The sequence below is a fragment of the Monodelphis domestica genome, chromosome 4 (genome assembly GCF_027887165.1).
Source record: "Monodelphis domestica isolate mMonDom1 chromosome 4, mMonDom1.pri, whole genome shotgun sequence".
Lineage (NCBI taxonomy): Eukaryota > Metazoa > Chordata > Mammalia > Didelphimorphia > Didelphidae > Monodelphis > Monodelphis domestica.
Window position 1 is genome coordinate 191,438,646 of NC_077230.1, and position 13,856 is coordinate 191,452,501.

Consider the following 13,856-nt stretch of genomic DNA (forward strand, 5'->3'; position numbering starts at 1 on the left):
CGTCTCTAGGCCTGGCTCTCAATCTACTGAGCCACCTAGCTGCCCCCTAAAATCTCATTTTTAAATCTCTAAGCCATGTAGATAAACATGAATGACTACTCACTTGTTGGATCTTCAATAGCAATAATTTCAGTGGGTTCACTTGGATGACCAATTCCAGCTTCATTTTCTGCACGAACTTGGAATTGAACTTCTGTTCCTTCAATAACATCAGTTACTCTGAAATTACAGTCAGGTCCTGACGTCTTTCCAGCTTTGACCCAACGAGTACCTAATTTTTCTTTCTTCTCAATAATATATCTGTTTAATTGACAAAATATTAATTAATCCTATGGAAGCAGATTATGTTTAACTTTTAAAATTCATTAGAAATTTGACTTCAAACATTGGTCTAATTCTTACCTCTGAATTGGTCTTCCACCATCATTTTTCGGTGGCTCCCACTTTAGATCGACATGTCTTTTGGTCACATCGACCACTGCCAGGGCATAGGGTGGTCCAGGAGTGGCTAGGGAGAGAAAAGGACAAATAAGAAAAACAATTATTGAAAAGGCACATATCTAAAATTATTCTTCTCATTATTATATTAATATTAATAATTAATTTATATAATACTATTAATAATTTATATCATAATATTAATTTAGAAAACTTACTAAAGGTGTCTTTGGCTAGGACAGAGTCTTCAATTTCACAATAATCACTCTGCCCTATGGCATTTTCTGCAGCAACTCGAAACACATATAAAGAGCCCTCTGTCAGTGGTGTGACTGTACATTTAGTATCCTTTACTGTTGTATCCACTGTTTGCCAGCCTTTGCGCCTCACATCTCTCTTTTCCACAATGTAGTTGGTGATGGGGGAGCCTCCATCTTTCTCAGGAACTGTCCATTTTAGGTCTGCTGTGTTTTTAGTGATGTTAATAACTTCAAGCCAGCGAGGTGGTGATGGGGGATCTAAAGGAAGAGAAATACAGAAACTCAGATTTAACTTCATTTACTTGTCAGATATTCAGATTCTGCCAAGAACTAGGAAGTAATAAAATAATTTATAGTTTAGAATTCAGAATTTAGAGTTTTAGTCTCTTTGCAGCTTTCAGATATACATTAATCAATGATATGTTTAAGAAGGATGAGATGAAATTACATTGAAGAATTACTTACATAGTTTTTCTCTGCAAAGCACAGGATCACTTGGTTCACTAGGTTCACTCTCTCCTGCCTTGTTCACTGCTCTAACCCGGAATGAATATTCTTGTCCTTCCATGAGTCCCCGGAGGAAGTGTTCAGTGGTAGGAACACCTTCGGCTACTCTGACCCACTCATCTGTTCCAGTTTTTAGCATTTCAATTACATAAGACTCAATCTTTGCCCCTCCATCATGTTCTGGCTTTGTCCAATTCAACAAGAGTGATGTTTTGCCTATATCTTTTACAGTTGGCTTCCCTGGGGGCCATGGAGGATCTGCACAAACAAGAAATAATGATTTAGCTTCAAAGGCATAAGAATGTACATCAACTACTAAATTAGGTACTAGTAACTTTATGCATAATACCGATGGGATCCTTCACTAAGATAGGTTCAGTTGATCGGCTTGGCTTGCCAGGTCCAGCAAGATTTTCAGCTAACACGCGGAATCTATATTTTTTCTTATTGGTGAGACCTTTCACTCTTTAAATTAAGAAAAAATATATATTAAGAAATTATTTTTAATAACAATTACATACTAAATAAAGATTATGCATTAGCCTGTATCATATTAAACCAGAGATTTACTTATTTTTATAGGTGAAGTTTTTAATTCACTCAGTTTTCTAGATTTACAAACCAAACCTGTTATATAATATGCTACCATAATATATTAATTTTTATGTTGTCTATTAAAAAGTGGAAATTGTCTGAGATTGAGTGATAAAAATATTTATTGCTACATATATGTTTTCTGTAATTTTCCAAAATATGCTATAATCTAATGATGGTAACAATGGCAGTAATACAATAACTCAAATTCTAAACACTTTAGAATCACAAGAAAGTCCATGCTCACTATTTAGTTAATAAACTTGTCCTTCAATGGAATAGGCTCTAAATTATTGAATCAATTTAATAAAAAAGATGAATAAGAAATTATTTTAATATTAAGGCAAAACACTGTAGCAAAATCAGGCAAAAGAGAAATGATACTAATGACAAAAAATAATTCAAGGAATAACTATTTTAACTCATTTATATGTATATGTGTAATTATTTTATACCTGTATGTTGTATCCTTTATTGGCATCTTATTGCACTTAACCCACTTATCAGTATCAGGATCTAATCTTTCAACCCAATATCCAGTGATTGGGCTTCCACCATCATCATCTGGCTCACACCATGTTAGGGTTACAGCATCTTTAGTTATATCAGATGGTTCAAGACGTGTTGGAGGTCCAGGTGGATCTATTTTTTAAAAGCACAATAATATGTAATATTTCACCCACACTAAGACTTGACCTAATCATTCAGGTTAATTATAAATGAATAAAAGACATGTCAAGGAAATTAACTCACCAAATGGATATTTGGCTGTTATTGGACTAGCCTGGACTGGCTCACCAACACCATACATATTTTCTGCTGCAACTCTGAAGAGGTATTCTTTATTAGGTATTAATTTAGTCGCCTGGAACTTTGTATCTTTTATTGTTGATGAGAGCTTATGCCACACTTCACTATCTGTTGCTCTTCTTTCTACTACATAGTTTGTGATCTTGGAACCACCATCATCCCTTGGAGGATTCCATGTTAGAAGACATGATTCATTGGTGACTTCTGAGATGTCAAATGCAGCTGGAGGTCCAGGTTTATCTGTAGATGGCATAGAACATACAGTAAATCTTATCCTGTTTGATTTTATATATGGGCCTCTTTGTAACTCTAAGAAAGATAAGGTTATTACCTAAAACATTGACTTCTACCACAGCAGTAGCACGTCCACAGACATTGACAGCTTCAATAATGTAGGTGCCAGTGTCACTTCTCTTGCTGTCCACAATAGTCACTGTTGATTTTTTGGGAACATTTTCAATAGTAATTCTTTTGTCTTGTTTCAAAATGACATCAGCCTTTGTCCAAGTAATCTTTGGTTCAGGTTTGCCAGTTACTGTAGCAGGCAGTTCTATCTTTGTGCCAGCTTTCACTGTGAGGCCAGCAAGCAACTTCACATCTAGGAAGATTTCTGGGGCCTCTGAATAATTGAAGAGAAAATTGAAATGTCAATAATTTCAAAGAACAATTAAGATAAAAGACATGGAAGATTAAAAAAATTTTTTAAATGAAGTCATACCCTGTGAATCCACAGCCTGAATGTCATCTGTTGGCTTGCATGGTTTGCTAGCTCCTTGCCTATTCAGAGCCTTTACACGGTAGGCATACCACTGGCCTTCCTCAAGACCTGTCACTTCCATTCTGTAAAGTAGATATAATTTTGAGTACTATATTTTTGCATCTATAGTAATCTGAGCACTCCCTCCTCCAAACAGCTTCTAAAAACTAGTATGCAAGTCAAGATATATAACATTCATTCTTTAAAATCAAGATTAAATTTTTGTATCTTTAATTGAAAAACAAAAATAAAGCTTTAAATAATGAAGTACAACTTATACTTGTTTGCCATTCAGAATAAGAAAAAATTCTTAATGAAAAAATAACTTTATAGCATTTAAATATTTCCCCATTGAAAGGGATTTTAGTGAGCATTAATTGGTATTTTTGTGTTCTATAATTAAAGAACGTACTTGGTTTCAGCAACTGGTTCTCCACAAGCTACCCACTTATCAGAACCACGAGGACATTTTTCTACTATATATCCTTTGATGCGTGAACCACCATCATATTTTGGTGGCTCCCATGTTAAGAAAATGCTTTTGGCTGTTCGATCCCTCCATTTTAAGTTTTCTGGTGGGTCAGGCACAGCTATAAAAGTCAAAAGAGAATGCCCATCAATATGATACAAGTACAATGTTAAAAATCAATATCCTGAAGAAAAAAAAACAGTATAACAGGCAGACTATAAGACATCACAGAGTGACTCACTTGCAGGGGCTGACATATTTACAGGTTCATCAACATATGCAGGTTCTCCAGGACCACATTTGTTGCGTGCACAAACTTTAAATAGGTATTCTTTTCCTTGGACAAGATCAGGAACTGTGAATTCTAGGTCAGTTACAAAGTCCATAACCTGGTGGGGAAGGGGGGAGGAGGCATAGTGAATTAGTCCTACAAAACTTTTCCTTGATTTATTTTACACTGACTTTAGGAAAATTGCTTCAAGCAGGAAATAGTTATTTGTTTTGTTTAGGGGAAAAGTCACAGAACAGAAAATGTAATAATCAATAATATTATCTAGTATTTATATATTGCTTTTAAAGATGTGCAAAGTGCTTTATGAATATTATTTCATTTGATCCTTACAATAACCCTGGGGGACTATTATTACCCTTATTTTACAGTTGAGCAAACTAAGACAAAAAAGAGGCTAAGTCACTTGCTGAGGTCACATAGATAATAAGCACTTGTGGGTAGATTTAAATTCAGGTCTTCCTGACTCCAGGTTCAGTGCTTTATCCACCCTGTCACCTACCTGCCTCTAAGATTAAAGGTAAATAACCCTTAATAATAATAGCAGACATATTTATATAGCAGTTTAAGGTCTGCAAAGTATATAATACATTATTTTCTCCTTTGAGCCTTAGAAAAAAACCCATTATGCATTAGGTATTATTCTCCTCATTTTATAGGTAAGACAACCATGGCTCAGAGTAAGTATCAGAGGCTGAATTTGAACCCAGGTCTTCCTGACTTTAAGTCTATCTCTCTATTTATGCCATACTGTTTCTCTAAATATGCTGCCCAGAGCTAACTGTAGTCGCTGGTATCCTCTTGCAAGCTGGTGAGCTTGGAGTCTTATCAAGACAATTTGAATATGAGGGAAAGGGCACTGTTGATTGGAGATGCTAAAGCAGAGGTCATGGCCAGTCCTAGGTGCCAAACTGAGTCTAGTGGAGGAGGAATACTATTCTACTACTACTACTGCTGCTGCTGCTGCTGCTGCTGCTACTGTTACTGCTGCTGCTACTACTGTTGCTGCTACCACTGCTACTGCTGCTACTACTGTTGCTGCTCCTGCTCCTGCTCCTACTATTGCTTCTGCTACTGCTACTGCTACTGCTGCTGCTGCTGCTGCTGCTACTACTACTACTACTACTACCACCACTGCTGCTGCTATTGCTGCTACTACTACTACTACTACTACTGCTATTGCTATTGCAACTGCTGCTGCTGTAGCTATTTCTGGTGCTGCTGCACACTAGGTGGCACCGTAGATAGGGTGCTAGCCCTGGAATCAAGAAGACTTATCTTCTTGAGTTCAAATTTTCCCTTAGACACTTACTAGCTTGGGTGACCTTGGGCAAATCACTTAACTCTGTTTATCTCAGTTCCTCATCCATCTGGAGAAGGGAATGTCCAACCACTCTAGTATCTTGGCCAAGAAGAGTTGGACAAGACTGAACAATTGCTCTTTCTTCTGCTGCTATCACTACCAATGACCATAAAAAGAATAAGTTATTTTTACATAGAGCTTTTAAGGTTTATGAATTAAGACTTATTCCAGTCAGGAAATGAAATACTTGTTTTCTTAAAAAGCCCCACAGTGCAGAGAATACTGTGTGCTTTCAAGGTGTCAAACCAGCTGTGCCAATATTTCTGAAAATCAGATCCATGCAACCAGGACTACTCTTTCACTACCTTAGAAAATAAAATGCTGAATATCTGCAGAAGAACCTGGTTAAAAATAATATTTTCCAAAGAAAACTTTGTCTAGTTGGATTTGTGGGATTTATTGAGCCTGATTTAAGGAAACCATCTAATTCTGTTAAGCATTCACTTTAAAGCAACTAGGTGGCCCAGAGATTAGAGTGCTAGCCCTGGAGTCAGGAAGACATGGATCCAAATTCAGCTTCAGACCCGTACTATCTCTGTGACCCTGGAGAAGTCACTTAACCCTGTTTGCATCAGTTTCTTCATTTGTAAAATGAGTTAGAGAAAGAAATGGCAAGCCACTTCAGTATTTTTGGCAAGAAAACACCAAATGGGGTCATGATGAGTTGGACCTGATTAATCAATTAAATAATACTCACTTTGGTCCATGTTTTACGGCTGACTTCTCGTTTTTCAATAAGGTATCCAGTCAATGGGCTTCCGCCATCATCATCTGGTGGTTCCCATGTCAAATGTACTGAGTCCCTGGTGATGTCTCCATATTTCAGTTCTTTGGGTGCACTTGGGCGAGCTGAGGAATGCAGTCATAATTTGAGATTATTAACATTTCCAATTAACACTTGGCAATACTACAAAACTTTAGATATTAATAATAGCTCTCATTTAGATAGTACTTTAAGGTTTATAAACTGCTATATATATGTTCATTAAAAGTTGGGTTTCTTACCAATCACATTGACATCAATTTCTCCAGAAATTGCTGTTACAGGATTTTCCAGTTGTAAAGTATAAATGCCTTTATCTGGACGTTCACTTGGAGAAATGACAAGCTCTGCGTAAGCAGATAGGGTCTTCATCTTCACACGGTCACTTGCTTCTAAAACCTGATCTCCAAAGGACCAGGTTGCTGTTGGCCTTGGGTAGCCAGTACTTGGCACAAGGATCTTGATTGGGTTTGGGACTATAACCTCCAGGCCATCTTTGAATTGACTTAAATCCATTGTTGGTTCAACTGTCAAAAGGCAAATTAATGTGTTAAAAAAAAGCACTCCTTTGCTTTTTAAAGGATAAATATTTATTTTCTCTTACCACCCTAAAACACGTTACATAAAATTACATACATTAAGCAAATCCTTTCACTTACCAAATGCATCATCTGCAGTTAGTGGGCCAAGAATATCACTTGGATCTGAAATTCCAGCCTCATTTTCTGCAGAGACTCTATATAAATATTTATTTCCTTGTTTTAATCCAGTGACCTAAAAATAAGAATCTATATTTGTAAAAACTAATCAGCTTTAAAACAATGAAAATATATATTTCTTTTTAGCTGCAAATTCTCTACCTTATAAGTTAGTTCAGGGACAAGTTTCATATTACAGCGAATCCAATTATCTTTTCCTTCTTCACAGCGCTCAATAATATAGCCCAGTATGGGACTTCCACCATCTTTTAGTGGAGGTTCCCATGTAAGCTGAACAGATGATTGAGTCTGGTCAGAAGAAGCAAGGTTGATGGGAGGGCTTGGCCTCTCTGAAATAGAACCAAGATAAGCTCATTGTGTGGAAATGTACCATTTAATTCTATGATATTTTATAACTGAAATGGTCATATTAACTCCTTCCCCCCCATATTCACTAAAATAAAAGACTTACTACATAGACTATTTAAAAACATGAACATTTGTGCCTGATATTTTTACATCATAATTTTTCCTGACAACTGACCCAATTCTTAGCTTTTATTTCTCTTGTGTGCTCACCAATTGGATCTGCAACTTTCACAAAGGGTGTGGCAGCACTTGGTTTTCCAACTCCAATACGATTTTGGGCTCTTACTCGGAAGCTGTATTCATTTCCTTCTACCACATCAGTGACAGTAGCAGAGAGATCTTCAGCTCTAACAGTCATCGCTGTATCCCATCTAATAGAAGTCTTGTCCCTTAATTCAATGACATAGTTTGTAATTTCACAGCCACCATCATATTCTGGGGGTTCCCATGTAAGTGAGACACCAAACCTGTTTACATCAGTGATGGCCACATTCAGAGGAGGACCTGGAACATCTAGATTTTTCAAAGAAAAATAAAGAGGAAATCATTAATTAATTTTTCATTATATAGGGAGAAACTGAACAGAAGGTAAAGCGATACTCTTCCTCCAAATCAATCACCTACCATATTTACTCCTTGCTTCCACAGGGTTGTCTGTTTCAACTGGCTCACCGGTCCCAACTCTGTTTCTTGCACTTACACGGAACAAATACTCGACGCCTCCTTTTTGGAGTCCAGTGACAGTATATTCACAGCTATCTGCACGATCAGTGGCTACCACCCATGTCTTCCTCTTGATGTCTCGTCTTTCAACAACATAACCAATGATTTTGCTGCCACCATCGCTTAATGGCTCTTCCCAGGCTAGGCTCACTTCACCGTCAAATGTTTCTGTCACTTCTAAGTTTCTGACTGGCCCTGGCACATCTGAGATTCATTGGGGGAGAATTGGGGATGGGGGAGAAACATTTTTAGTGAATGCTCACCTTTTCTTAAACTCAGCCATATTATTCTCAATGCATCAAAAGCTTACCGATAACTTTTACATTGATGAATGCTTCTGCTTTTCCATGTTTGTTCTGTAACACAACCTTGTACCTTCCTTTGTCTGATGTCTTGGCTTCCAGGATTCTGAAGGAAGTCTGGTCAGCTGTGGTATCAACTGTTTTTGAAGGTAAGGCTTCATTTTCTTTAAACCATTCAGCTTCTGCTTTGGGGTAGGCATCATAGGGCACAACCATTGTCAAAGGCTGCCCAACATCAACCACAAGATCCTGGTCATCTGTCTTGATTTTAGGTGCAGCTAGTGATAGGAAAAAAAAAACATGTTACCATATTTAGCTTATTTGTTTTGGTCAGTTAGGTCAGAGGTTCTTTACAATTAGTTGGTTGAATCTTTTTTCCCCCCAAGAAGTATTTATTACATACCTATTAAGTACTAGGTATGTATTAGGCACTTAGGATAAAAAGAAAAACAAAACAGCCCTTGCTTTTAAAGAATTTACATTTTATTATGTCTAGGACAGATGATTCTGAAGAAGTTCCCTCTATTTTCCTACACTGACTCCTTTTACCCCAACTTTTCTGAAGGTGAAGATTATTTTAAAATGAAAGATACTTACCTGCCAGTTCAAGTTTAGCTCTAGCTTCTTTATCTTTGGCAATAAATCTATATTCGCCCTGGTCACGAGGTTTAATATCACATATCTGTAATCTGTGGATCTTTCCTTCACTCATCATCTGGTGTTTATCACCTTGGACCACAATCATATTATTTCTTAGCCATTGAACTTCCACTTTATCTTTGTTGAGTTCCGCAAAAAAGACAACATCAGCACCTGGAGCTTCAAGGATATCTTGGGGAGGCCTGATGATTTCAACAGGGATTTCTGAAATACAAATGTGCATGGCACAATTTTATTTGTATTCTAGTTGACATTTCTTCCAACCAGTAATATTACTAAGATTCCTCTCAATTTTATCCTTACCTTCAACAAAAAGCCTAGCCCTGGACTTTCTGTCTTCTACCCCACAAGCATATTCACATTCATCATCCAGTCTGCAATCTTTTATAATGAGTCTGTGTATGCTTCCATCTTTTTCAAATGAATATCTTTATGGAGGAAAAAAGATTGAATAATTTGTTAACTTTCATCAACTGTCAAATGGATGTGCAAAACTATTGAGACTGCACAACTTATGTATGATTCATGAAAGTTTACTCACTTTTTGCCTTCTTTGATTTCTCGTCCATTTCTATACCATTTAACATTTGCTTTCTCTCTGGAAAGTTGACAAGAGAAGACTGCATCATCAAATTCAGTGACAGTCTGATCTTCTAGGTGCTCCACAAATTCTGTAGGTGCTTCTATAATGAGTAGCTCAGCCACAGATTTATCTTGTCCAGCATAGACTGTGTATTCACCTTCATCTGGAAATCCACAGTCTTTGATAATGAGAGAGTGCTTATATTTATCTACTCGGTATAACACACGGTTATCAAAAGGAATTTCTTCTCCATTTCTGGTCCATTTCAGGGTGACATTGAGTCGATTCACCTTGCACCAGAAAGTGACAGACTTCTTCTCCATAGTTTCTATGTCTTGTAGAGGTTCAACGATCCTGAGGTCTTCCTCTATTGTATGTGAGAAAAAAGTTGCATTGATTTTTATGGTTGTTATAGTGGATATTGATAGAAACAAGCTCAAATTATAGAATTATAGAATCTTAGCACAGGAAGAGAATGTAGACATTATGCAGTATCCTTATTGCCCCTGCACACTATGATTTAATTCTTTAAAAGTTGATAAGATAGTCCCTGAGCTGTAGGAAATGAAGCCAGGCAGAGAACGTTCAATTTAACAAATGCCTAATGGAAACAGATCTGTAATTTTATAATTGACAGTATGTCAATCAAATGTGTCCAAGTCTAGATAGCAACAGAAAGCAAAATATAAAAAGAAAACAAATAAACAACAAAACAACGTATACATTGCCACTAAAGAAGAATAAGAATTCTAATAATTGTATATGTTTCAGTCTGGAAAAGAATATAAAAACAGGAAATAAAGATAGGGCAGAAAAGCTAGGCCTCTCTTTAGGGTGACATTGATTTATTTTCATAAGCTTCTCTACCTCATTTCCCTCCTCCAAATGAATTAGGGAACTTGGGTGGAATTGGGGATGGTGCTTGAAAGTGCCCTGACAGCTTTTCACAAATGTCCATCAGCCAAATGGATGACATACCTTCTACAATTAATGCTGCGGCACTCTTGACATTTTCACCTCTGTGGTTAGTCAGTGATACACTATAGGTGGCCTGGTCATCCAAACGGGCATCTCTAATTCTTAGAGTGTAAACTAAATCCTTCTGGAGGATAATATATTTTGAGCTATCAAATATGGCTTCATCATTTCTGAACCATTTTGCTTTAGCTCCTTCTGTGTTGACTTCACAGTTGAAAACAACCTCTTGTTGTTCTTTAACACGCGTGTCTTTAAGTGGAACGATGATCCTGAGTTTTTCTGAAAATGACAAGCGACAAATAACAAACTTCTTGTACCACGAACAGCAGAATGGCCAATACACCAATGCATTAATTGAATTGTCTGTAACCTACCAATGACTGTCAAATGAGCTGCAGCTCTAGCTGCACCAACCATGACTACATAGGTGCCCATATCTTGAAGGGTGGAATCCTTAACCACCAGGATTCTCTTCTTCCCATCAGCAATAACATCATATTTATCTCCAGATTCAAGTTTCTCATCATCCCTTTTCCACTCCACTTCAAAGCTTTCTTTTGATATGGAGCACACAAACTCAGCTTTTTCTCCCTCCAGGACTTCCAGATTTTGGGGCTTAGATATAAATTCAGCAGCAAGTTCTAAAATGAAAAAAAAGAATGACAACTTATTAATAAAAAGTCAAACACCTGCTGTATGAACCCAGGAGGTATTACTAAGTAATTCTTTATTTTATGAAAATATCTCCTGGGATTGTTTTTCCTACCATGTACTCTGAGTTTGCCATTTGTGCGTGAGCTTGGGAGTCTGCAGTTGAAGTCACCCGCATCTTCAAGGTGAACATTCTGAATAATCAGAATTCTCTTTCGTCCATCAGCAAGAATTTCATATCTTCCTGTTTCAATGATCTCCTCATCACCTTTATACCAAGTAACTTCTGCCCCAGGCTTGGAGACTTCACAAATCAGTTTCACTGTATCAGTTTCAGTTGCATCAATGTTAGTAAGGTTTTTAGTAAAGACAGCTTCTTCCTCTGCAAGGAAAAAATGAAGAAGTATTGGATTAAAACAGGGATTTTTTTTTTTGGCCTTGTTTTTGCAGGTTTTTGTTGCAACCAATTTCCTCTTTACCTAACACTGTCAGCATGCCAGATGTTCTAGCTGTCCTGACTTCACAGGAGTATTCTGCCTCATCATCCAAGAGACATTTGTTGATGACAAGAATGCGTACAGCACCTTTGGAAATGATGTCATACTTTTTACCCTTTTTAATTTCAGCTCCATCTCTAAACCACTGAACCTGTATTCAAGACAAGTAAAGACAGAATAGAGTTAATAATTATTAGAAACCTAGAATCTTAAAGCTAGAAGAGATTCCAAGACATCAAATTCTTTTAGTACGCAATTAGGAAACTGAGGTTCAGAGATCTTATAGCTCAATATTATACAACTTCACAGACAAAGCTGGGACTGGAGCCCTGATCTCAGTTTCTTCTCCACCACTAATGTAAATTACATAAAGGACTATACTAAGGTCTCCTTGAGGGCAAGGAATAGATTTTATCTAGAATTTGTCTCACCAGAGTCACATATACTTACTTGCTCATTGCTTAATAAATTGTTGAATCAAATTGTCTAGCTTAAGTTGAATGAAAACAGAACAATGATGACTGACCCATCATTCATTTAAAGAAAATGATTATTAAGTAAATATAATTTAATAGACTTCTTCTCCCACCTTTCCCCATTCAATGTAGATTAGCTGCCTGGAAGCAAGATGAACATAGTGACTATTTTTTGTGTATGTGTGTGTGATTTGGGGGGAAAATAATGAATTCCACGTTGAACATGTTGAGTTTAAGATACCTAGAGGACATCCAGTTGTAAAAATATCCAAGAGTCATTGAAGGATATAGGAACGAAGTTATAGTGTGAAAGGAGAGATGATAATTCTGACCTATACCTTCCCAAATGAATTCTCTTTCTTCCTTAGCTTGAGAGACACTATGGTCTCCTTTCTCTCTTCTCCCTCCTTAGAGTGAATATCTCTCTTCACTCTCCTTCACTGGTTCCTCATCCTCTTCACATCCCCTTAATACAGACATCTTAAATCATAGTGACTATTTAAAAAAATTATCAACATACTATGTATGTAATTACAGACCTTGGCATTTTCCCGAGAAATTTCACATTCAAAACGAGCCATTTCTTTTTCTTTAACTTGTTGATCAGTGAGAGGTCTTAAGAATTCAACATGAGGAGCTGTAAGAAAGGATAAACATTTATTAGAATCAATAATCTCTTTATTAAAAACTGGCCACATTTATGCTATGGAGCTTTTTGAAAGAAAGTGAGTCTATTGGAAAGAGATTTCCAATTTAATAGAGTCCAGGTATCCTTGAAACTGTCACTCAGGAAAATCCATGTTGAATGTACTAGGCCCCTGTAAGACATGAAGCAACTTATATAATGACTCAAAGAGTTAGAATAGTCCTGCCAAATACAAATGTTAGTTTAAAGAAAAATCTACACTGTGGCTACCATGCTAAGGGTTGTCACTGCCAGAGGAAAAACATGTAGACAAAGAAATAGAAAATGAATTTTAAAAGTCCAAAAGTCCCATATAAAATTAGTAGAATTTAATGCCAATGACCTCAAACTAAATGAAACTGAATCAGTGACCCTCAGCAATGAAATGGGTCTATTCTGTACACCGTATTCTCATCTTCTTGACCAGTTTCATAAATGTCACACAGGAATCATACTTAAAACTACAAAGGATGGCGAAGTTGCCAATGAGTTTCAGTTGTCAGCATCATTGGCTCCTAAAGTTGCACATTTAGACAAAGAGGATGACTGAACTTGAATGAGATTCTGAAAGAAAGTCTGACTACTAGGACTGAAAGTATGTTTCTTGCAACCTAGCTTTGTTGAGATGATGAATGAGAGTAGGATCCCTGAGCAGCTGCTCAGTAAAATGACCAAAAGTACTATGGGAAGAAGAAGTGAAACAGGACACACAAATACAGAATATCAAGCTAACATTCTTTAGCCACTGATGTCTAAGAAGAAGCTGTACTGGACAAACCAACATAGCATAAAGCAATCAGAGATAGTGCCCCTCATATCCATCAAAGATGTTATATATATATGACTAGGAAAAAGCAAAGCCACAGAGGGTGATGGTTTTTACAAATGGTAGTCACAATCTGCCAAACATAGACAATGCAAAGAGCATATATCATCTTTAGGTAAAATTAAGTCTACAGAATATATTAGGTAAATGTAGGACAT

At 36.8% G+C, this 13,856-nt stretch overlaps 1 protein-coding gene across 20 annotated transcripts in view; it reads right to left on the reverse strand.

Moving 5' to 3' along the window:
• The window catches only part of TTN (titin), a 327,039-nt gene that overhangs the window by 88,334 nt on the left and 224,849 nt on the right, over window positions 1–13,856 (reverse strand). For all 20 annotated transcript variants that reach the window (XM_056794077.1, XM_056794076.1, XM_056794075.1 and 17 more), the window contains 26 exons: window positions 12,727–12,824; window positions 11,694–11,862; window positions 11,330–11,596; window positions 10,938–11,204; window positions 10,564–10,842; window positions 9,544–9,952; window positions 9,306–9,430; window positions 8,940–9,206; window positions 8,351–8,620; window positions 7,942–8,244; window positions 7,528–7,830; window positions 7,111–7,298; window positions 6,910–7,024; window positions 6,493–6,777; window positions 6,185–6,336; window positions 4,077–4,224; window positions 3,779–3,956; window positions 3,328–3,449; window positions 2,941–3,228; window positions 2,553–2,849; window positions 2,255–2,441; window positions 1,555–1,670; window positions 1,164–1,463; window positions 657–956; window positions 403–508; window positions 104–300 (listed from right to left, as the gene is read on the reverse strand). In XM_056794077.1, the coding sequence (XP_056650055.1) occupies window positions 104–300; window positions 403–508; window positions 657–956; window positions 1,164–1,463; window positions 1,555–1,670; window positions 2,255–2,441; window positions 2,553–2,849; window positions 2,941–3,228; window positions 3,328–3,449; window positions 3,779–3,956; window positions 4,077–4,224; window positions 6,185–6,336; window positions 6,493–6,777; window positions 6,910–7,024; window positions 7,111–7,298; window positions 7,528–7,830; window positions 7,942–8,244; window positions 8,351–8,620; window positions 8,940–9,206; window positions 9,306–9,430; window positions 9,544–9,952; window positions 10,564–10,842; window positions 10,938–11,204; window positions 11,330–11,596; window positions 11,694–11,862; window positions 12,727–12,824 (5,736 nt within the window). The remainder of the gene's footprint in view (window positions 1–103; window positions 301–402; window positions 509–656; window positions 957–1,163; window positions 1,464–1,554; window positions 1,671–2,254; window positions 2,442–2,552; window positions 2,850–2,940; window positions 3,229–3,327; window positions 3,450–3,778; window positions 3,957–4,076; window positions 4,225–6,184; window positions 6,337–6,492; window positions 6,778–6,909; window positions 7,025–7,110; window positions 7,299–7,527; window positions 7,831–7,941; window positions 8,245–8,350; window positions 8,621–8,939; window positions 9,207–9,305; window positions 9,431–9,543; window positions 9,953–10,563; window positions 10,843–10,937; window positions 11,205–11,329; window positions 11,597–11,693; window positions 11,863–12,726; window positions 12,825–13,856) is intronic.